General features: G+C 52.8%; 1 protein-coding gene across 3 annotated transcripts in view; it reads left to right on the top strand.

The window, feature by feature from the left end:
* Positions 1-6,629: 6,629 nt before the first annotated feature.
* The window catches only part of LOC135190363 (Golgi integral membrane protein 4-like), a 37,738-nt gene continuing 20,898 nt past the window's right edge, over positions 6,630-23,469 (top strand). The window contains exons 1-4 of one of the 3 annotated variants that reach the window (XM_064171693.1): positions 6,630-6,775; positions 15,251-15,325; positions 16,590-16,639; positions 18,003-18,056. In XM_064171693.1, the coding sequence (XP_064027763.1) occupies positions 6,664-6,775; positions 15,251-15,325; positions 16,590-16,639; positions 18,003-18,056 (291 nt within the window). In that variant the 5' untranslated portion in view covers positions 6,630-6,663. Of the gene's footprint in view, positions 6,776-6,977; positions 7,805-15,250; positions 15,326-16,589; positions 16,640-18,002; positions 18,057-23,469 lie in introns of those variants that run through there. The other 2 variants (XM_064171694.1, XM_064171692.1) reach the window with 2 other exon arrangements.

Below are 23,469 nucleotides of genomic sequence, written 5' to 3' on the forward strand. Positions count from 1 at the left end.
AGGTTAATATAGAATAGGAGCTGATTTCCATTTTTATAGCCCCATGGTGTTCTCCCTATTGAATTCTTACTGCTGAACATATCCAGCCCAGGCCAGCTGGAGGTGTGTACCTGGAAGGAGGCTGCTGAAGACAACAATCACCTTAGAAGGATTCCCAGGCAAGTCAGTGTGAGTGGTAGCTGAGAGCCTCTTGACACTGTTCTGCAAACAAATGTGGACCTCAGAATCAATGAAGCATCTCTCTGGTAAAAATACACACACATATGTATATCTATAGTGGGAGCTGGAATGTTCCCTGGCTCTGATGGAGAGTCTGTGCCTCAGAGAGGCAGCAAAGTCTGTGCACATAAAAGGGCACTGCCTGCCTCTGGAGCTGCTGGGTGAGTGCTGCAGACACTGAAAACAAGCAAGTGTTGGAGTCACAGGGCTCCAACCTCACTGTGAGGCATTTTCTGTGGAGAAGAGATGCTCTTTGCCTTTACTTGGTTTGCTTTCTCTGTTATAAACTGATTCTCGTTGCTCTTGATTAAAAAAGGAACCCAAAGGACAAGCTGGCTCAGCTACCAAGGGTCTTCATAGGTGAGCAGTGGCTTCCTGCTGCTGTCAGTCTGCTGGCTGTGTTGACACATCATCTAGTAGCTGGGGATGCAAGCACAGACCTCCTTCAGCATCCAGTTTCTCTGCTGAGATTGACTCTAGCATCTTGTACCCCCAAAAGTCAGGGTTGATGCTCGTTATGTCTCCCCAGTTAACATTCTATCTATGACTGCACTCCCTGGAAGGAGGCTGAAGTGAGTAATTAGTGATAGGACAAGAGGAAGTGGCCTGAAATAGTGCTGAGTCTGCTAGTTTGAGCCTAGCTGTGGGATGTTTTGGTGAGAGGCATAGGATGGTAGGCAAACACTGAGGATGTCTGCTTCACTCATAGGCTTGCTGAGATGTATGAAAACAAGAACATAAAACATGGATAATGGAGTTTGCCCTCTGGGCTGCACTTTTCCCTCTCTCTAACTTGCTGCCTGACTAATCCCTCTGCTTCCTAACCCCCCCTGGCAGGGCAACTCTCCAAACTCACTTTGAACCTAAGGCAAAGTCTGGGGTAAGGTAGAGGGGTGGGAAGAAGGTGGAAGGGTGGTTGGGAGCCCCTCCTGGGGACTCAGGTTTTTGGGAGGGCTGCTGTGTTTCTGTATGACCTTTTCAACTTGTCTCATTCTGTCTCTGCTTGTATCCTGTGCCCAGCTGTAAAGATAAAGCTTCATTCTTCAATTTCAAGCTGGGCTGAGTCTAGTCTGGGTAATTTTCTTAAGTGTGGGGAGGGCAGGTAACACCCAAACCATCACAGGGAGGTTTAGCCTGGATATTAGGGATTATATTAGGAAGAAGTTCTTCACAGAGAGAGTGATTTCCGATTGGAATGGGCTGCCCAGGGAGGTGGTGGAGGCACCGTCCCTGGGGGTCTTCAAGAAAAGCCTGGATGAGGCACTTAGTGCCATGGTCTGGTTGACTGGCTAGGGCTGGGTGCTAGGTTGGACTGGATGAGCTTGGAGGTCTCTTCCAACCTGGTTGATTCTATGATTCTATGATTGGCACAGGCTGCCCAGGGAGGTGGAGGAGTCCCCATCCCTGGAGGTGTTCAAGGAACCTGTGGCCATGGCACTTGGGGACAGGGTTTAATGGCCACGGCAGTGCTGGACTGATGGTTGGACTGGATGATCTGAGAGGGCTTTGCCAACCAAAGCAACGCTGTGATTCTCTGGCTGTGCCCACAGTTTGCTCAGCATTTGTCCCTAAGCCCTGCCAGAGCTGTGATTTAAGATGCCTCAAAGCTGTGAGAGCATCAAGATTTCTGGAGAACTCCTGTGCTGACTTTCAGGCATGGCACAGCAGGGAGGTGACTCAACACACACATGTAGGCTTTGGGGAAGCTTATGGGAGACAGCTGAGCCAACATGCCAGTCTGAGACAAAAAAAGTGAGCTCAACAGTGCCTACTGAACAATGGTCCCACTGCTTCCCTGGGGCAGCCTCTAATGGAGCTTAATGAGAAGCTGTAGCTTCTTGTTATGGGAAGGAGGGAATGGTTCAGCTTTCCCACCTCTTAACCTTGGAGGCACTGAGATATGAGAGCTGCCCCTAGGAATTGTTTCATTTAGGGAGCTTGGGCTCCTGCAAGGAATTAATTAGGAATTCCTGTGTGTGGTAGGGCAGACACCTCCAGAAGGTGCATGGCACTCAGGTGCTTCCAGGGCTTACATTCATGTGCACACATGCACAGGTGGAGAAGGCTTTATTTTGTAGTGCCTGTAGGGCCAGGAGGATGCTGAGAGGGCTGCAGCAGCTCTGCTGTGAGCACAGACTGAAAGAGTTGGGGCTGGGCAGGCTGGAGCAGAGGAGGCTCCCAGGTGACCTTCTTGTGGCCTTCCAGGATCTGAAGGGGGCTCCAAAAAAGCTGGGGAGGGACTTTTGAGGCTGTCAGGGAGTGGCAGGAGTGGGGGGAATGGAGCAAAGCTGGAGGTGGGGAGAGTGAGGCTGGAGGGGAGGAGGAAGTTGTTGAGCAGGAGAGTGGTGAGAGGCTGGAATGGGTTGCCCAGGGAGGTGGCTGAGGCCCCATGGCTGGAGGTGTTTGAGGCCAGGCTGGCTGAGGCTGTGTGCAGCCTGCTCTAGGGTAGGGTGTCCCTGGGCATGGCAGGGGGGTTGGAACTGGCTGCTCTTTGTGCTCCCTTCCAACTCTGTCTGATTCTATGATTCTATGTCACTTTTGATATACTAAACTCCTACCTCAGGCTCTCCCCCTGCTCACCCTAGCCCCCTAAACACTGAATTCCTGTTGTGGGTCCCTCTGGGAGGCACCTGCAAGACGCCACAAAGGTTGCAGGGCTACAGCATCCTGCTCAGCCCAATTCCAGTGGGCTGTGGATGTTGCTAATTTACTCGGTTTGTTTTTGTTGTGAAACTGCAGCCCTGAAACAACAAAGCCTCCTCTCTGTCTCCTGCTAGCACATTCCTTACATGCATCTTTCTCAGACACTTGGTTTCTTGACAGCATTTACATAACCTGGCTGAAAATACTCCCACAGCCGATTAAATGCCTGCTATGAAATCCAAAGCTCTGATTAAAAGGACAGAGCTTTCCAGGACTGCAATATTTGCACAGATGGTTAATACTCATGGTCCTGCTATCCAGGAGAGGGAAAAAAAAGTGGCATTTTCTTTACAAGTACATACAGGCAGAGCTTTCCCATGGGAATTGCTTGTTTTGCTCAGATTATTGTTTCAGAGCTGCCATCAGATGTGATCACCCATTGGATTAGAGCGGGCAAAAAGGAGCTGATCAGATAATCCCTGAGGCACAAAGCTTTTTGGGTTGGGTTGGAAGGGAGCTGTCACCTATGGTCGATTTGTTTAGCTCAGGGTGCTTCTCTCCTCCTCTGCATCTTCCTCAAAACACTCATGCCTGGTGGCAGGAGAGCTTCAGAGAGCTTTGCAAAGCCATCAAGATGTCCCCTTCTCACCTAGTGCACAGAAATCATAGAATCATAGAACCAGCCAGGTTGGAAAAGACCTCCAAGGTCATCCAGTCCAACCTAGCACCCAGCCCTAGCCAGTCAACCAGATCATGTCACCAAGTGCCTCATCCAGTCTTCTCTGGAACACCTCCAGGGACTGCAACTCCACCACCTCCCTGTAGCAAAGACAACTTCTGACCCGTTCCCAGCCAGGTAACCATAAAGATCTATTCAGAATAAATATCAGATTCAAGTCATAGAATCATAGAATCAAGCAGGTTGGAAGAGACCTCAAAGCTCATCCAGTCCAACCTAGCACCCAGCCCTGGCCAATCAACCAGACCATGGCACTCAGTGCCCCAGCCAGGCTTGGCTTCAACACCTCCGGGCACAGCCACTCCACCACCTCCCTGGGCAGTCCATTCCAATGCCAATCACTCTCTCTGCCAACAGTTTCCTTCTAACATCCAGCCTATGCCTCCCCTGGCACAGCTTGAGTCTGTGTTCCCTCGTTCTGTTACTGATTGCCTGGCAGCAGAGCCCAACCCCACCTGGCTACAGCCTCCCTTCAGGTAGTTGTAGCCAGCAATGAGCTCTGCCCTGAGCCTCCTCACTCAGGCACAACGAAAATGAACTCTCTGGAAGTGGAGCTTTGTGCCATGGGTCTTAGAACAGAGACTTTGGGTATGGGGAAATGTCCCTTACAGTAATGAACTCCAACCTCCCTGCTGCTCTTTGCACATCTTTATGGGAAAGGGATGTGAATACACATATTTATGTGGCAAAACAGGACTCCAGTGGAGGATTTTACCACTGACTGCAGGGGAAGTGGGATCAGCTCTCAGTTTATTGGGATTTCACTAGCAGGCCACATCACATAAATACTGGGAGAGCACAAGCAAAGAACAAACACTTTGGCTCTTTGCAGGGGCTGTATTACTCATCTGGCCCTAGATCTGTGCAGAAATAAAGAGCTAAATCTACAACTGAACTTATTAAGGCATAGAGGAGCAGTGCTGGACTGCAGAAACCTTGCCAGTCAAACCTTGCTCAGACAGACATTCCCCAAGTCAGGGGTTTGACCTTTTCCAGAGTCCTCTCTGTCAAAACTTCAGAAATTCCCAGTGTTTGTCAGGCAGGAACCAGCACATGAGGAAGTAATTAATGAAAGCAGGAGGGGGGGGAAATACGTGCTGAACAGAGGCAAAACTGAGACTCAAATCCCTCATCCCACAGACTGCCTCCTCAGCCCTCAAAATGCAGGCAAAAGGCATTCCAGCTCCTGACAAACAGCCTGGAGAGATGCTGCAGCATCCAACAACCCCCTCGGGACATTTGGGTAAAGAATCAGCTGGACGCTGAGGCTGGCTGGTGGAGCTGAAGATGTGTGAATCAGTGACACGAGTACCCCTGGTCCTACATGCAAATGATGCAAGGCAGACAGAGGCTTTGTGAAGCAGCACATCAGCGCTACTCTGCTTCTAAGAGAGAGCCAAGCAGTAAGTCTGGAAGAATCAGTTAATTCATTAAGGAGAGCAGATAATGTTGTCTGGAAGCTGTGCTCAGAGCCAGGACTGTTAGTTCTGCAGGCTGAGTCTCAGCCTTGTTCTGGCAGACAGCTCAAACACACTAAATCCACTTAAAATGCTTGCAAATAAAACCTCAGCCCAGCGTAAAGGAACTTTGTTACCTTGGCTAAATCACAGCCTTACAGGAATGCTGTGCCTCAGTTTTCCCTTCTGCAGATGAGGGAGCTAGGAATGCCATCCAGCTACCTCTCAGCAGCAGAGTGCAGCTCATTTGATGAACGTTCCTAAAGCTGTGCAGGATTCTCAGAGAGGAATTGCTGCTGAGGAATTAATTGGTGTGCTTGTTGCTGACTCCCTGGATGCCTGAAGTGTGGAACTTGGCAGAGTTCCGGAAGCAGGCTCCTTGTGAGCTCAGATAAGGGATGAGCCAATGTGACAGTCAGGCTGTTAGTGCAGACAAGATTCATTATAAACCTCGGGGTCTGAAGTAGTAGATGTAAGCTCAGGGTGTGTGCAAGCCTTCAGAGAGCTTTGTCTGTCCTCTGAAGTATAGAAGCATAGACTGGGTTGGGTTGCAAGGGACCTTTAAATAGAGGTCACTTAGTCCAACCACCTTGCAGTGAGCAAAGACATCTTCAACTAGAGCAGGTTGCTCCAAGTCCCAAACAAGCAGACCTGGAGTGATTCCAGGGATAGGGAAATAGGAATTTGTCCCCTGAAGTACAGAACTGTAGAGTGGCTTGGGTTGGAAGGGACCTTTAAATAAAGGTCACCTAGTCCAACCTCCCTGCAGTGAGCAAAGACATCTTCAACCAGAGCAGGTTGCTCAAAGCCCCAAACAAGCAGACCTGGAGTGGTTCCAGGGATGGGGAAGTAGGGCTGTTCTCTCCTCTTCCTCTCTGTTGTCTGCTAACATCGCAGCTGTGCCTCACAGATCTGCTGAAAACAAGATGGGTTCTGGCAGAAGACACAGCCCACATCAAAGGCAGCTGCTCAGCAGAGGCTGACCTTGGAGAAGCCCATCCCTCTCTTAGCACTGACCAGGTTGGAAGAGACCTCTAAGATCATCCAGTCCATCCTATCACCCAGCCCTCTCTTAGCACTGCCCTCACACCTTCATCAGCTCTCATCTTCCCACTGCTCTTGGAAACCTTCAGGCTTTAAAGCAGTCCTCTGAAAATGTCCTCCTGGTTAATTACCACTCTCTTCTGGAGAAGAGTGCCATGGTCTGGTTGATTGGAGAGGGCTGGGTGATAGGTTGGACTGGATGGTCTTAGAGGTCCCTTCCCACCTGGTCGATTCTATGATTGTAAGAGAAGGTTCTTGTGGCCCTTCAGTACTTAAAGGGGCCAATAAGAGAGATGGGGACAGACTTTCCAGCAGGGCCTGTTGTGACAGGACAAGAGGTGATGATTTGAAACTAAAAGAAGGACACTCAGAGAACAATTTTATGCCAAGGGTGGTGAGAAGTTGCCCAGACGGGTGGTAGATGCCCCATCCCTGGGACCATTCCGCGAGGTCACGTTGGTTGGAGTTCGGAGCAACTTGCTGCAGGTGAAGATGTCGCTGCTTAGCGCAGGGGGGTGGACCAGAGCGGCTTTAAAGGTCCCTTCCCACTCAAACCATCCCATGATTCCGAGCCTCGACGTGCGCAGGTGTGGCTCGGTCTGTTCCCCACTCCCAGCAGGAGCCTGCGGCTTTCTTCGCTGGTTCAGAAACGAGAAAACAAACTCTGTGGGAGGTTGGTGGCTCAGATCCGCTTGGCACAAACAGTGGTGCCCCCTCCCTGCTTGGCCCCAGCGCCCCGCGGGGTCAGACTCCCCCGCAACCCCGGGGCCATGCGGGCTTGCCGGGGGCAGGCGGCAGCCACTCTCGGCGGAGCCTCCTGCTCTCCGGGGTAGGCTCCAGGGCGCTGTCAGCACCGTGCCCTGCCCGGCCCTGCCCTGCCCTGCCCGCCGCCGCCGCCGCCCCTCCCGCCGCGAAGGGCGGACTCGCCGCCGCTGCAGCCCGGATGCCGCCGCCGGTTTCCTGGCCGCTTTCCCGGCTCCCAGTGCCGCCGTTTCCTCTCGGGCTGCCGGCGGGGGAAGCCGCGGGGAGGGGGCACAAGGGCTGCTCGTCCAACCGGGTTATTTTTTCCGGTCGGTCCTCCAAAGGGGGAGGTGGGAAGAGCCAAAGGCGGCCGTACCCCCTTCCCACCCCCTCCCTCCCTCCACTGCAGCACATGGGAAGCAAAAGTTTTCCTCCTCCTGCTGCTGTCTCCCCGCCGCCGGTTGCCCTCCTCCCGGGCCGGTCCCCCGGTGCCTTTGGCAGCTGGAGGATGCTGCTGCCGGCTCCGCTCCCGCCGCTCCCGGCCGCCGCCGCCGAGCTGCGCTCCCCTGCCATGGGCGAGCAGGAATAAAACCGCTGCCGGAGCGTTTTCCGCTTCTCCGAAGGCTGGAAAAAAAAGCCAAGGCGAGACTCCGATCGCGTCGCCTAGAGGGATCCGCGGATTTGCCGGGGGAAAGGGGCTGGGGGTGCAGAAAGCCTCCGATGCTTTAGGGAGGAGGGAGAGGCAGCGCTCCAGCCTTTCGCTTCGGCCCCATCATGGGCACTGGGATGTGCTCCAGGAGGCAGAAGGGGCTCCTGCAGACCGGCTTCTGCCTGGTGACTGTGGCGTGTTTGGGCTCGGGAGTTTTCCTCTACAACCACTTGCAGCAGAAGGTGAGGAACGCTGAAGCCCTGGCCCAGAAATACAAACAGCAGCAGGAAGCTCTGTCTGCCCAGCTCCAAGGTGAGTGACCTGCTCTCTGCCTGCACACAGCTTCCCTCTCTCCCGACCTTATCTGCTGGTGGTTTGGCTGCCCAGCCCAGCGAGAAGTGGGGTAGCTCTGTGGAGCTAGGGTGAGCTCTTGGGCTTCGAAGAGCTCTGCCCAGAGAGGTGATAGATGCCCCATCCCTGGAAATGTTTCAGGTCAGGTTGGATGGGCTTAAAAGTAAAGACTGAGTGAAATGGGTAGGATGAGAGGGAATGGCCTGAAACTGTGCCAGGGGAGGTTTAGCTTGGATATTGGGGAAAAAATTCTTTACTAGGAAGAGTGGTCAGGGATTGGGATAAGCTGCCCAGGGAGGTGGTGGAGTTGCCATCCCTGAAGGTATTCAAGAAATGTGTGGACTTGGGAACGTGGTTTAATGGCCACGGTGGTGCTGGGTTTGTGGTCTCCATGACTTTAGAGATCTTTTCCAACTGAAATAATTCTGATCCTATGTCCCTGCTCACTGCAGAGGGGTTGGACTAGGTGACTTGTAAAGGTGCCTTCCAACCCTAAGCATTCCATCATTCTATGTTGTCAACTATTTCCTTCTCCTTTTGCTGTCTGGAATTCAGCAGCCTTCAGTCTGAGCTGCTGCTCACAGCAGCACGGTGTGCTGGATTGGTGAGTTCAGCTGTGCCGTGTCTGTTCCACTTCTTCCCCCTGTAGTTCCCTCTGGCTATAAAGAGCAGTCCTGTGTCACTCGAAATGCGAGGCAGTGAAGGTGCAGGCAGGGCTCAGAGGCTGGCTGGGCAGGCTCTGAGGTGTGGTTCCACTCTGCAACTCGCCGGAGCATCTGGAAAGTGAAGAGAGAAGCAAAGGGTCCTTTGGCAAAGTTTGTTGCCACATTGCCCACTGCCTTGGCAAGAGAACAAACCCATCTCCTTCTCAAGAGATTGCCTAGAAAAGTCTTATTTGGGGCTGAGAGGTGCTGCAGCACCGAGCTCCATGCAGAACAGGGAGGAGGAGGAGGAGGAGGAGGAGGAAGCTCTGACTTTTCTGACCCCCACTGACCGGCGCTTGGTTCCTCTGGCGAGAGCTGCCTGCCAGCAGAGCGGAAGGCAAGAATAATGTGTGTGTTCCCCCTCCCCTTCCCCCCCTCGTTTGTCCTCCTTACACAAATGTCAGGCTGTGGGAGCATGACATTTAGCCCGTGGAGAGCTCAGTAGGGAAGGCTGAGGACACATGTTAGTCCAGTGCTCAGCTCTTGTCTTCTTTGCCTGCTCTGTGCTTCTGGCCTTGCTGCCTCTGCCAAAGCTGCATGCCCAGCACCTGGCACTAGATTTGGAGTCTCTGGAGATGTAGTGGGTTAAGGAACTACCTCCTGCCCCCCACTATTAAAATGTACCAGACCAGCTCAGACAGCTTGAAAGGAAGCTGAAGGTACCAGCAGATATATACAATATATTTACAGCTATTTACATTGATGTACAAATTAGAAATGATAGAAAAATCCAAACTCGGTCAAAGAAACTGCCCAGAAGGGGCTCAAAGCCTCCCTTTCTCTTTCTCTTCCTTCCCAGACAGAAACCAAAACAACCAGCAAAGCTTTACTTCATTAGCTGGGGTCAGTAGAGGGGACTAGAGAGAGCAGTGAATAGATCCAATGCTCAGGAGCAGGCAAAAGAGGCCCAAATTGTTTACACTTTGACTTTTTATCCCTTTCAGCCAACTGATGAATGATGTAGACTTGATCATTGTTATTCTTTTACACACAATGATCTCATTTCTCTCATTAGAATATACCAATTAGCCTGAAACCAGCACGGGAGAGGATTTGCTGAGCTCCCTTTAAAGAGGTTTGGTGGGGATGGGTTCTTTGGTAGCCAGCAGTGTGATGCTGGAGGGAGGGGCTGGTTCTGGAGTGCCCACAGAGTGACTCTGACACGGACAAGATGTCGTTTGCTTGAGGTTCTTGAGTGACTCAAGGTCAAGAGATTCGTTTAACACTTTTCCTTCTGCCAAGTGGGTTTAGTTTGTGGTGCTTAAATCCAGCCCTTCCTCAGGCTGCTATCAAATGTGAGGTACCCGTTCTGACCTCTGCTGCCTTACCCAGTGACATTGCCTCTCTAGCTTGTGCCACTGGGGGGGTTCTGCAGGTCTCTGGTGACTCAACACATGTGTGCCTTTGGGGGGGTTAAAGCTTTACCCGGTGGTTTTGTGTGCAGCCTTGATGCAAATGGAACACTGCACACAGGCTGCTTGCTCTCAGGGCTGTGCATTTCTGCTTGTAAACTGGGAAAGCAGAGGGTTGGTGGTGGTGTTTTGTTTGTCTCTCAAGGAAACTTGCTTCAAAACCCCACTCAATCTTGTGAATCGATCTAGTGTGTGTCTGTGTGTGCACAGCTTCGCTGCGACCACCTCTCTACTTCTTCTTACTCTTATCTCAAGGCAACCAAACAGCTCCAGCTGCTAATGTGTTACACAGCCCCAGCCATTTCCACTCTCATCCCGGGAAGATCAGCAGGGCAGAAGTTAGCCCACATTCCTCTCTGGTGTGTCAGCATCTCTTGCTTCTCTTGGAGAGAGGGGCTGTTTCTTCAGAGAATAAGATGACAGTGGTAGCCTCAGGGAACCCCACTTTTGGGAGCAGCAGGCTCAAGCAAACAACCCAGGCAGGCCCAAATACATCAGAATGGCAGAGCCACAGCCTGGTGCTGGGGTTTTGAACCCTCTGTCAACCCTCCCGTTCCTAAACACGGTTGTTGCCATGGAGACCCTTTTTATTTGGAGAAGACACTTCCTTGTCCAAGAGTTTCAACAAAGGCAAAGCTGCTTTTTGGATGTGGCTGGTGGCAGCAGCCTAGGGATTGGCAGGTAGGAGCCATGCTGGTGGAAGTCTGCAAGTGCAGAGGCATCTCCAGCGTGGGGCTGCGGCTCTGGAGCTGTCACCTGGCACATCAAAGCGGCGGCTGGGATGGAGGAATTTTCTCTCTGCCAGCAGGCTGCCACTGCACAGTGGCTGAGCCTCAGAGCACAGCACTCCTGCCCTCACTCCTGGGTGTCCTTCACCCATTCTGCCTCTCCTTTGCCATCTCTGTGGATCAGAGGGGGAGGTGTGATGAGTCCACCTTTGATTCTGCTCCCTTCACGCCTTGCTCTGTATGGTTCTTGAGCCTGACTGGTGCCATGGGTGATGAGCTGTGATGTGACTGGAAGGAGACAGTGTCTGAGGATTCAACAAGGAGAGCAACGGAGGAGAAAGCTTTTTCTGGGCGATTATCTCTGAGGGGGGAAGGAGCAGGGTGCTTAGTGCTGACCTGTGTGCTGATTGCTGCCCGGAGCTGGGAGCCATCGGCAGTAAGATGACTTTTCCCACAGCGTCTGCTGCTGGTGTGGAGGTGGCCTGGAGCTCTGTGCACTGTGAGTAGATTGAGCAGAACCAGAGCAGCAAATCTGAATCCTCTGCTGCCTTCTCCATGAAAGCAGGGAGCAAGCACAGGCTCATGGCTTTCCCAGCAGGGGTCAGATGAAACCCCTTACTCATAGAATCAACCAGGTTGGAAGAGACCTCCAAGCTCAGCCAGTCCAACCTAGCACCCAGCCCTGTCCAGTCAACCAGACCATGGCACTAAGTGCCTCATCCAGGCTTTTCTTGAACACCTCCAGGGATGGTGACTCCACCACCTCCCTGGGTAGCCCATTCCAATGCCAATCACTCTCTCTGTGCAGAACTTCCTCCTAACATCCAGCCTAGACTTCCCCCAGCACAACTTGAGGCTGTGTCCTCATGTCCTGTTGCTGGTTTTCTGGGAGAAGAGACCAACCCCCACCTGCCTACAATGTCCCTTCAGGTAGTAGTACCAACAGTCCCAGGTGTTACTCTCCTCCTGCCCAAGCCTGCAATCACTCTGCCTTTATAGACCCCCTTAAACTCCCCCTGGCAGATGTTTTCCTTAGTACTCTGAGGTGCATGAGGCAAGCCCTCCACACAAGCACCCTGTTTTCTGTGCTCCTTTGAGGTGTGAAAGCCCTGACCTGTTCTGCTTTCCCAGAGACCAGGCACTGCAAAAGACTTTCGTTGTTTCAGCACTTCAAGCTCTGCATTTTTAGCTCATTTGGCAGCAGGTGACGGTGCTTTAGTGCTGAACGCTGGCTGCATTCCAGCCTGGATTTAGACACTGACCACCCTCCATTCTCTCTTATAATTGCAGATTGTTAAAGACTTCCTGGCTTCCTGTCCTCTGAAGTTGTACAGTGCCATTTTGGGCTGCTGAGCTGTTACTGTATTACCCCCTCAAAGCTCAGGAGAGAGACAGCTTTATGTACCACTTACTGCTTCGTGTGAAGCTGAAGCCACCTTATCTGGGCTCTGGAGGAATGGCAGGAGAGAGGGCAGCTTGGTGGCTCTTTTTATCCTTTCCTAGTCACTGGAGGTTACTTCAGCCTATTTTCACAGTATCATCAGGGTTGGAAGAGACCTCACAGCTCATCAAGTCCAACCCTTTAGCACAGAGCTCAAGGCTAGACCATGGCACCAAGTGCCACGTCCAGTCCTGCCTTGAACAGCCCCAGGGACGACGACTCCACCACCTCCCCGGGCAGCCCATTCCAGTGTCCAATGACTCTCTCAGGGAAGAACTTTCTCCTCACCTCCAGCCTAAATCTCCCCTGGCACAGCCTGAGGCTGTGTCCTCTTGTTCTGGTGCTGGCCACCTGAGAGAAGAGAGCAACCTCCCCCTGGCCACAACCTCCCCTCAGGTAGTTGCAGACAGCAATAAGGTCTCCCCTGAGCCTCCTCTTCTCCAGGCTAACCAATCCCAGCTCCCTCAGCCTCTCCTCGTAGGGCTGTGCTCAAGGCCTCTCCCCAGCCTCGTTGCCCTTCTCTGGACACGCTCAAGCATCTCAATGTCCCTCCTAAACTGGGGGGCCCAGAACTGAACACAGCACTCAAGGTGTGGTCTAACCAGTGCAGAGTACAGGGGCAGAATGACCTCCCTGCTCCTGCTGGCCACACCATTCCTGATGCAGGCCAGGATGCCACTGGGTCAGGAGGGCCAGGTTTGGTGCCCCAGATTCCTGGGCAAACAGCCTGTGACACGGAGCTGTTGCCGAAGACTCTTCGTGGTGCTCACGTTAGGGTTGGTGGCTGTGGGTTATGGGCACAAGCCTCTTGCTGCAGACACTTCTCTTGTGCTTTAGTGTTCAGTTTGCTGTGTGAGATCAATAGCACCTGGCAGCTTGGGCTCATTAAGCAGACCTCTGCTATATAAAAAGAGTTCTTTACTTGCCTGAGCCTGAGCTGTGTGCTTGGCTTTACCGGGGGAGGCTGTGGGTGTTGGTGCCCTGGGTGCTTTGCTGTGCTGGGTGGTGCAGCACAACTGAGCCCTGGCTTCTTCAGCTGCAGGGACCTAGAGAGGAGGGTAGCCTGCCCTTGTGGGCCGAGTTTCTAACCCTGTTTTCTTTCAGTAGACTCAGGTTGGTAGAAAATGAAGAATGCCTGTAGGAGAAAGTCCAACGTGGGGAACTCCTCCAAGCCTAGAGCCAAGGAGGCAAACACAGGTTGGAAGCTTAGGGGCTGTGAAAGAGCATGGCAAAGCTCCCTCCCAGCCCCAGCAGCCACGACTTCTGTTGTGGGTGTGAGGTTCCCATCACATCAGAGACTTGTCTTCAGGTGCTCTGCTGGATGAGGCTGCCAGGAATTGAGATGTTTGTGGCAGCCAGGAGTGCTCAGAGCTCACAAGTCCTTGGGGAAGTGGCTGATGTTTTGAGGATGACAATTTCATTGAGCAGGGCTTTTTACACCCACGGTCTCTTGTGTGCTTAGTTGGGTTGGGGAAGCCCTCAGGGTGACATCTGAGTAGTCTGTGAGGAAAAGTGTTTCTAAAAATAAAGCTGTGGTGAAGTAGACACTTGGCCAGCTGTAGTGATGGGCTTGCTGCTTACCAGTGTGCTCAGCAGGGGGAAAAAAAGTCCTTCCAGTTTGAAAACAAATCCCTCTGCTCTCCTGCTTTGGTTGTTTCCTCACTTCAGAGGGGATCTATTAACAAAGTGGCCCAGCCTAGGGGAAGCATCTTCTCCTTTGGGATAGCTTTGGTAAGTAGGGAGTGGAGCAGAAAGAAGTAGGTAGTGGCTGGTGGCAATGGGAATTCATGAGCCAACTCCAGCTAGGCTCTTGCATACCTGGTAGTGCCCCAGAAGGCTTAGGAAGCAGTGGTCCTGCAACTGGCAAACCCATGCCTGGCTTCATTGGTCACTTCTTTTCCCCCTGATTCATTCAGGCACTTGGCTGGTAAACCAAATAAACATGTGGAGGTGGCAGTCTGGGACATGGTTTAGTGACCTTGGTGGTGGTGGGTTGATAGTTGGACTTTTGATGGCCTTAGGGGTCTTTTCCAGCCAAAACAGCTTGGACCTAGCCAATGGCATGAGCTTGTCTTAAAAATCATGGAGTGCAACCATGTGGAAGTTCTTTTCTCTGTGCAGAAAAGGCATTTTCAGGTGGGAAGGAAAGCACCAACCAGTGAGGGTCATGCTGAAGCCAACTGAGTTGGATTTGTTGTGATCCAGCAGAAGAGAAACATGCAACAGTGAGCCACAGCTGAACGAAGCTGTGACTCGGGGAAAGCTCTTGCTTAGCATTCAGGCATCAGAGTGGATTAAAATCCCCATCCATCAGGAGGCTTCTCTGGCACTCTCATTTGTCATGTGCCTGCTGTACGAAGTAGCCTCAGCCCTGAGGCAGCTTCAGCCCTGAAGCAGCCTCAGCCCTCTCCCTTCTGGGCTCCTGTGCAGAGTACAGATGTTCTGTGCAGAGTACAGATGCTCTTTTGTACTGAGAGAGGGAGATGCTTGGCTCACTTTTGCTGAGTGCCCTAAGGGCCAGATAATGGTTGGGCTGTGTAAGGGCAGAAAAGGTCTCTCCTGTGTGCTGCTGATGCCTTTACAGAGCAGATGACCTGGAAGGCTCTGGCTCTCTTGAGCCTGGTTGTGGACTTGGCTCACAAATACATGGCTTAGTCACTGGCCACTCAAACCAGATCTTGGGCTTCAGAGCTTAGATGCCAAGGCATCTGAGTGTGAATGCTCACAGGGTGACAGGCAGCTGTGTTGCATCAGGACTGCCCTTTGTCTCCAGTCCGTCTGTCACCACCCTGGACCAGACCTTATCTGTTCACAGCTGACACAGAAGCACAAAGAGCTTGTAGCTGGCCCTGGCTGGGCCAGCAGGGATCTGCTTGTGCTGCAGGACAGTTGCTTTGCTTGGGCTGGGCTTCATATGGGAGCCACTCAACCCAGAGTGAAGCAGCACCTCCCAGCCAGGAAAGGCTCTTTTGCCCAAGCCTGTTGGGGCACCTGCTGGCCCAGCACACAGCAGGAGCTGAGGGCCACATGTTCACCTGGCTGCATGACCTGTGAGAAGCCTCTTTCAGGTGGGAAGAAACGTCAGGGCTGATCTGATGCTCTGCCTCTTTCTGCTCCCCCAGTGGTGTACGAGCACCGATCCCGCCTGGAGCGGTCCCTGCAGAAGGAGCGAGGGGAGCACAAGAAGACAAAGGAAGGTGAGAGTCTTGCATAGGTGGCATGGTGATGAGCAGCTCCCCTCCAGCTCTCCTCTGGGGATGTGATGTACCCAAAGCATCTTCTGCCTTCAGGGCCACATGTGGATGTTACTCAACACTCCCCCAAGTGAGACTCCTGCTTGCTTTGGGACTAGTTCTCTGCCTTGCCCGTTGCCCATGGGCAGAAGCTGCTGGGAGGTGGGTTCTGTTCTCTCCTGTTCCTACCTCTGTCCTCAGTCTAATCTGTGGGTAAGAGTTCCCATGCCAGAGTGTTGGGGCACTTCAAGTGCCAGCCAAACCTGGCTGCAGAGCATGTTTGTTTGGGTTTGTTGTTCTTGTGATCCTGTAACATTCCTTATGGAAGTGCTCTGCAGATGCTGAGGCTCTGGAAGTGGTTAACGATATCAGCACCAAGGCACTGCACAGTGCCTGGATAATGCAGGCTGTCAGACCCTTTCAAGCTGATACACAAAAGCATGCAGGATATTTTAAGACCACGAAGCAGAGTGAGAAGTGGAAAGCTCACAGACTAGCTGATGGGTACAAGAGCTCTCAGCAGAGCAGTCTGCTTGGACGCCAGATCTCTCTGCACCTTGATTGCTGTTGGCAACTTAATAGCTTGGCTTTCTCTCTTCCAAAGTGGTCTGGTGGGTGACATCACTCATCCATACTCCTCCATGCACTCTGTGTTTCTGGGAATGCTGACCTGCAGCATCCAGGTTTGCTGTAGCTGTGTGGCTGCATGGATGAAGGAGAAGCTGCAGTCCTGCCTCTTCTTTCTTTAATGGGGACTGGCCCAGGAATTAAAGCATCCTGATAAACATTATCCTGTCATGGGACCTTCCCATTTTAAGGTGGTAGCAGAGATGAGTCAGCAGATGAGTTCCTTCTGGTCTCACAGAAGCTTTGATTTCTCTTTTCTGAAGTGGTTTCAGAGAGCCCCAAACCCTTACACAGCTCCAGTGACATCAAAACGCTGCCTGCTGGAATGGGAAGTGCCCAATGCACTTGCCTGTGGAATGGGAAAGGAAGGACATTTAGGGCAGTCTAGATAGATGGACAGCTCTGATGGCCAATGTGACCACCTCTCTGAGGGCATTGAGTGGAGGCTCCTAGCAGCAACTGCATTCCAGCTTGTTGAGTTGCAGCCTTTTCCTTAGCATGAGGCTAATCTCCTCCCTCCCTCCCTCTGCCCATCAAAATACAAACCAGATCCTGGTGGAATTCCAGCTCATGACATTGTCTTCTCTTCTTCCACTTCTAGATTTTTTAGTGTATAAGTTAGAAGCTCAGGAAGCTCTCAACAAGGAGAAGGTAGGTATGGTTTATTCCTCTCTGTCTCTGTGTAGCAATGGTAAAGGTTTTTCCAGCACCACCACGGTCATGAGCATGGCTCTAGGCTCAGGGCAGGGATGTTGGACTAGATGACCTTTAAAGGTCCCTTCCAAAGCATTCTGTGATTCTCTGTCCCCTCTCAGGTGCTGTGGGGACTTGGCCTGTGAGCACAGCTGGCTGGTGGCTTTCATAGCTGCTCTGCTGAGATGCTGGTGCAAAGCACCTTGGGGACAAGGGAAGGATGTGACCCTTAGCAAGGCACAAAGAGCCCCTTCCATGCTGCTTTGTGCCAGTGGAGCTCAGTTTGGTGGCTCTCCCTGGTTACAGCAGTTGGCTCTAGGCTTGCTCAGTTGCTGGAGTGATCAATTTTGTGTTAAATGGTGCAATTTTTGCACGTAGGCGAAAGCCTGAGCTCCACTGCTGCCTGCCTCCCCCTCAGCTGCTGCACAGAGCTCAGCCTGCTTTGGGGAGGGGGGGCTGGTGGTGTGGGTTTCACTGTGCAAAGCTCTTCCAGCACTGGGCCTGTCCTAGATAACAGCTGAAGACTGGGGGAAACCACTCTGAATGCCAGTCAAGAGAGTGCAGTTAATTAGCTGGTGGCTGGGTTGCTTTGCAAGGGTCATTGTCCAGCCCTGCTCAGGCTCCATGCTCTGCTGGTCACCCTGGTGGGCTTGTTCTCAGGCTCCACCCGGGCCTCTGTGTGGGAAGGGGCAGTGGGAAGGTGCTGGTGGTGCCCTGGCTGGGCAGGTGCCCATGTGTGTTTCAGAGGGAAGGTGCTGGTGGTGCCCTGGCTGGGCAGGTGCCCATGTGTGTTTCAGAGGGAAGGGGCTGGTGGTGCCCTGGCTGGGCAGGTGCCCATGTGTGTTTCAGAGGGAAGGGGCTGGTGGTGCCCTGGCTGGGCAGGTGCCCATGTGTGTTTCAGAGGGAAGGGGCTGGTGGTGCCCTGGCTGGGCAGGTGCCCATGTGTGTTTCAGAGGGAAGGTGCTGGTGGTGCCCTGGCTGGGCAGGTGCCCATGTGTGTTTCAGAGGGAAGGGGCTGGTGGTGCCCTGGCTGGGCAGGTGCCCATGTGTGTTTCAGAGGGAAGGGGCTGGTGGTGCCCTGGCTGGGCAGGTGCCCATGTGTGTTTCAGAGGGAAGGGGCTGGTGGTGCCCTGGCTGGGCAGGTGCCCATGTGTGTTTCAGAGGGAAGGGGCTGGTGGTGCTCTGGCTGGGCAGGTGCCCATGTGTGTTTCAGAGGGAAGGGGCTGGTGGTGCTCTGGCTGGGCAGGTGCCCATGTGTGTTTCTCCCTGCCCTGGGAATTTCTGGGATCTAATGGCACTGTTGGATCTCTTCTCTTCCCAGCAAGACTCCATGAACAGATACGGGGCGCTCAGTTCTCAGCACAAGATCCTGAAGGTAAGGGAGAGGGCTGGGTTTATGTGCTGACCATCTACTGCCTGTTAAACAATGTTCCCTAGAATCAGAGAGTCATTAAGAAGACAATCACTTAAGAAAAGACCTCTAAGATCATGGAGTCCAACTGCCAGCCCAACACCAGCATTCCCATTAAGCTGTGTCCCAGTGTGCCACGATTTCTGAACACCTCCAGGGATGGGGACTCCATCACCACCTTGGGCAGCCTGTTCCAGTGCCTGATCACTCTTTGCAGCAAAGAAATTCTTCCTAAACCCAACCTAAACCTCCCCTGGTGCAACCTGAGGCCATTTCTTCTCATCCTATCACTTATCAGATGGGAGAAGAGACCAACTCCTGCCTGACTTTTAGTTTGAGGAAGAGGAGGCTGAGGGCAGACCTCATTGCTGTCTACAACTGCCTGAAGGACATTGTGGAGAGGCTGCTGCTGGGCTCTGCTCACAGGGAATTGGAGACAGAAGAAGGGGGAATGGCCTCAAGCTGAGGCTGGGGAGATTTAGATTGGACACTAGGAAAAAGCTTTTCATGAAGAGAGTGGTCAGGGACTGGAATGAGCTGCCCAGGGAGGTGGTGGAGTCCCCCAGCCTGGCTGTGTTTCAGGGTGGTTTGGATGTGGTGCTTAGGGCTGTGGTTTCAGGTGACTCTTGTAGAGCAGGGTTCTAAGTTGGACTTGGTGCTCCTTAGGAGCTTTGCCAGCTTGGATGTTTCTGTGATTCTGAGACTTCAACCTCTTTTGAGGGAGTAGAAAGCTGAGGTCTGCCCTCAGCCTTCTTTTCTCCAAGCTGAACAACCTCAGTACCTTCAGCCACTCCTCACCCAAACCTGTTCTCCAGACCTCCTTCAGCAGCTTCCTTGCCCTGCACTCCCTGGGAGGAGAATTGATGCCTTTGCTTAGCAGAGGTGCCTGGGAGAGCCCAAGCTGGTGCCAGCAGGGAGGGAGGAGGCAGGCAGCGGTGTTGAGCCACATTCCTCCCTGCCCATTCAGTTCCTATTTATTCTGTGGGGCTCTGGATCAGATTACAGCCTTCACCTAGAGCCAGTTTCAATGCAGGGCTTTGTGCAGGTTATCACACAGGAGCTGTGCCGTTCAGCTGTGTTCTTTTCTGGGTCTCTTGGTGTGAAAATGGCTCTATTCATTGCAGCATGCCCCTTAGGCTAATACAATGCGCTCCAGTCCCTGTGAGAGGCTTGGAGAGGGGTGGTGGTGAAGGTGGTGGTTTATAAGAGCGTTTTATGGCTTATCACATGCCCTACCTGAAGCATATCTTGATGTTGGGGTTTGCTTTTCGTCAGAGCAATGCAAATGTGGTAGGGTTGGGAATGGTTTCACTTTGGAGCATTGGCAGTGAAGTGGTAATTGAATTCTGGGCTGCAGAATGAGGGCTGAGTTCCAGCAGCCCTTAGCACCGCTGGGCTGTGCTTCCTGAGCAGAGCTGGACCTCCAGCTGCCTGCCTTTTTGGATTCAAACCTGGGGAAAAGGGAAGTACAGTTCTGTCTCTTGGGCATTATCCAGCACTGCAGATCCTGGGAAGGCTTCACTAGAGGAACATTTCCTCCTCATAGCAACTGCAGCCTGAGCAGAGTGCTCTGCTTTGCTTGTCTCAGGGGAACACTGAGAGCATTTCATCCTGGCTCCTTTTCTCTGGCTTCTTTCTACTGGGGAGGAGGGGAAATAATCATCTGTTTGGGGTTTTTTTAACTACATTTACAGCTGCTGAAAGACAGCCCAAGCCCTGGGGACTGCAGTGTGGTAGCTGAGTTGAAGGACTCCCAATTTTGGAAGGATTATTTTGGCTCCCTGAACGAGCTGAGTTCCCCTTCTCGCAGTGATGGGCAGGGACACAGGGCAGAATGGCAGGGCAGGATGCTCCCTCTGCATGCCCTCGCCCCAGGCTGCGTTTGTGCACTGCTTGCACCACGCTCATGTGCTGAGCCTTGCACTTTCTGCCTGAGTGAGCAGAGCAGCATTTCGGTGAGGTGGAGGAGGGAATAGCACCACAGTGAGATGGGCAGCTCTGGTGAGGTGACAAAGGGAATGGCAGCACAGTGAGATGGGCAGCTCTGGTGAAGTGACAAAGGGAATGGCATCACAGTGAGATGGGCAGCTCTGGTGAGGTGACAAAGGGAATGGCAGCACAGTGAGATGGGCAGCTCTGGTGAGGTGACAAAGGGAATGGCATCACAGTGAGATGGGCAGCTCTGGTGAGGTGACAAAGGGAATGGCAGCACAGTGAGATGGGCACCAGGGGCTCCTGGCTGCCTCAGGGCTGGCAGCATACCAAGCTTTGGTCAAACTGCCTGGGCCAAGAATGCTTTGCTCACAGTTAAGTTGCTTCTGTGAGAACAATCCCAGGTAGCATGTTCCAGACCTCCTGTCCTGCAACCACAATAAAGCAGCATCTTTAGATTCCTCCTACAGGTTGCAGCCATTGAGTGCAGCCATCATAGAATCAGTCAGGGTTGGAAGAGACCACAAGGACCAGCCAGCTCCAAACCCCCTGCCATGGGCAGGGAGACCTCACACTAGAGCAGGCTGTCCAAAGCCTCATCCAGCCTGGCCTTAAACACCTCTAGGGATGAGGCTTCCACCACCTCCCTGGGCAGCCCCTGCCAGGCTCTCACCACCCTCATGCTAAAGAACTTCTTCCTGACATCCAGTCTGAATCTCCCCAGCTTTGTTCCTTTCCCCCCAGTCCTGTCACTCCCTGACAGCCTAAAAAGTCCCTCCTCAGCTTTCTTGTAGCCTCCTTAAGATACTACAGGGCCACAATAAGCTCACCTGGGAGCCTTCTCCTCTCCAGACTGCACAGCCCCAACTCCCTCAGTCTCTCCTCACAGAAGAGCAGCTCATCCTCGTAGCCCTTCTCACAGTACCACAGTATCACCAAGGTTGGAAGAGACCTCACAGATCATCAAGTCCAACCCTTTACCACAGAGCTCAAGGCCAGACCATGGCACCAAGTGCCACATCCAGTCCTGCCTTGAACAGCTCCAGGGACAGCCAGCACATCCACATCCCTCTTGTCTCAGGGGCTCCAGAACTGGATGCAGTACTCCAGGTGGGGGTCTCAGCAGTGTGGAGTAGAGGGGGAGGATCCTTAGAAACCAGCTGAGAGTGAGGATGTTCTGTGTGCTGAATGAGCTGGCCTGGACCTCAGGTGCTTTGTGTGACCTTGGTCAAGGCATTTATATCTTCTTCAGCTTCCTGCTGGTGCCAGAGGATGAACATTCCCTCCCTTCTTCCAGGCTGTGAGCAGCCTGGGGAGAAACATTACACACATCACCTGCTACACAGAATATGGGCGAGAAACTAATTGACCTGAGCTGATGAGGACTTAGAATTCCTTGAATTGCTTAGAGTTTCGTGTTAAAATCAATTCTCACTTGCTAATGTTGCTGCTTTCTGAAGTGTTTAGTATCTAAATGGTTTCAGAGATGCGGTTCCTCTGCGGTGCTTTCTGCCAGTGGCTCTGATGAGAGCCATAAGTACCCTAATGCCTTTGAAAGCCAGAGCAGGAATCTTTTATTCTCTTTCTTTTCCCTCCTGAGCTGGTGATCTGATCAACCTGACATCCTTGTCTCTCCTCTTTGTTCTGCTCTCTGGACTCCTCCATGCCAAAAACCTTTCCCCCCCCTCCTCCACCTCTGCATTGGATGTATTTTTGGAGCAGAATTATTTCTCTCTCTCTTTTTTAGTGGAGGAGAATTGCTTTAGGGGAGAATGCCTGGACCACAGATGCTTTGTTTTACTTGGGGGTAAATGCAATCCTTGATAGCATTTAGACGTTTGGGGCTTGTGGTTTTGCTTGTTAAAAGGAAGATTTTGGTGGTGGTTGTTGTTGTTATTTATAGGCAGGCTGAGTGAAATTGCTGCCTGAGTCCTGAGCAGCTATTGTGTGTGGAAGGGCCAGGGTTCACCTGTGAGCCCATCAATCTGCATACCTAATTGGTGCTGACAAACTGAATGTGGAAGGGCTCTCTCTAGGTTACCATGGGAACACAGAATGGGGGGGGGGGGGGGGTGGAGGGGAGGGAAAGAACCCCAAGAGGAGGTGAATTCTGGTTCAGTGGGTCTGACCAAAAGGATGTCTCAGCATGTTTTGTTCTTTAGGCTCTGTGAGAGGGGAGGGAAGAAAACAGCTCTTCAACCTACTTCTGTTTAATGAGTTCCTGGCCTGCTTGAAACAGTCAGAGAAGCACTGAATGGGTTAGGTTGGGAGGGACCTCAAGGATCAGCCAGTGCCAACTCCTCTGTCATAGGCAGGGACACCTCCTGCTAGAACAGGTTGCTCAAGGCCTCATCCAGCCTGGCCTTGGACATCTCCAGGGAGGTTGTGGAGCACAGAAGATCAAAGATCACATTGGGTGCTTCTGTGCTTTACAACCTCCCTGGGCAACCTGTGCCAGTGTCTCACCACCCTCATTGGAAAGAACTTCTTCCTAAGATCCAGTTTCAATCTCCCCTCTGCCACTTCAAACCCATTCCTCCTCATCCTCTCATTACAAGACCTTGTCAATAGTCCCTCCCCAGCCGTCCTGTAGCCCCCTGCAGATCCTGCAAGGCCACTCCAAGGTCTCCTCCAAGCCTTCTCTTCTCCAGGCTGCACAGCCCCAACTCTCTCAGCCTGTGCTCAGAGCAGAGCTGCTGCAGCCCTCTCAGCATCTTGGTGGCCTCCTCTGCACTGGCTCCAACACTTCCATGTCCTGCTTGTGCTGGGGGCTCCAGAACTGCCCCCAGGACTGCAGGTGGGGTGTGAGGAGAGCAGAGCCAAGGGGCAGAATCCCCTCCCTTGCCCTGTGCCCACACTGCTCTTGCTGCAGCCCAGCACAGGGCTGTGTCTGGGCTGCACTCACACTGCAGGCTCCTGTTGAGCTTCTCATCACCCCAGACCCCCAGGTCCTGTTCCTCAGAGCTGCTCTCAGCCATTCCCCAGCCAGCCTGGAGCTGTGCTTGGGATTGCACCCACCCAGGTGCAGGACCTGACACTTGGCCTTGTTGAATGTTATGAGGTTGGCCTGGGACCAGTCTGTGGTCTTGGGAGAGTTTTGCATTCCACCCCCAGGCCTTGATGGAGAAGGTGAGCTCTCTAAGCTCACTGTGGTACCCTTGCAGAAGGTATCCTCCTGTTGTAGCAGCTTGCAGGGGTGGGTGGGAGAGCAATCAGGGCTGTTGGGAAGCAAACCAAGCACAGAGAACAACCTGAGTGGCTTAGGTGTCCATGTCCCCACAGTGACAAGCAACAGCTGCACACAGAACCTGTCCTGTGTGCCCCACAGGGGCTATCCTTGCAGGTTGTCCCTCAGCTTGTCTGGAGCTCTGGATCTGTGCAGCAAATACAGTTTGATGTCTGCAGACACTGCAGCCTGCATTGCTGCCACAGAGCAGGGTGTGCA

The sequence above is a fragment of the Pogoniulus pusillus genome, chromosome 36 (assembly GCF_015220805.1).
Source record: "Pogoniulus pusillus isolate bPogPus1 chromosome 36, bPogPus1.pri, whole genome shotgun sequence".
NCBI classification, from domain to species: domain Eukaryota; kingdom Metazoa; phylum Chordata; class Aves; order Piciformes; family Lybiidae; genus Pogoniulus; species Pogoniulus pusillus.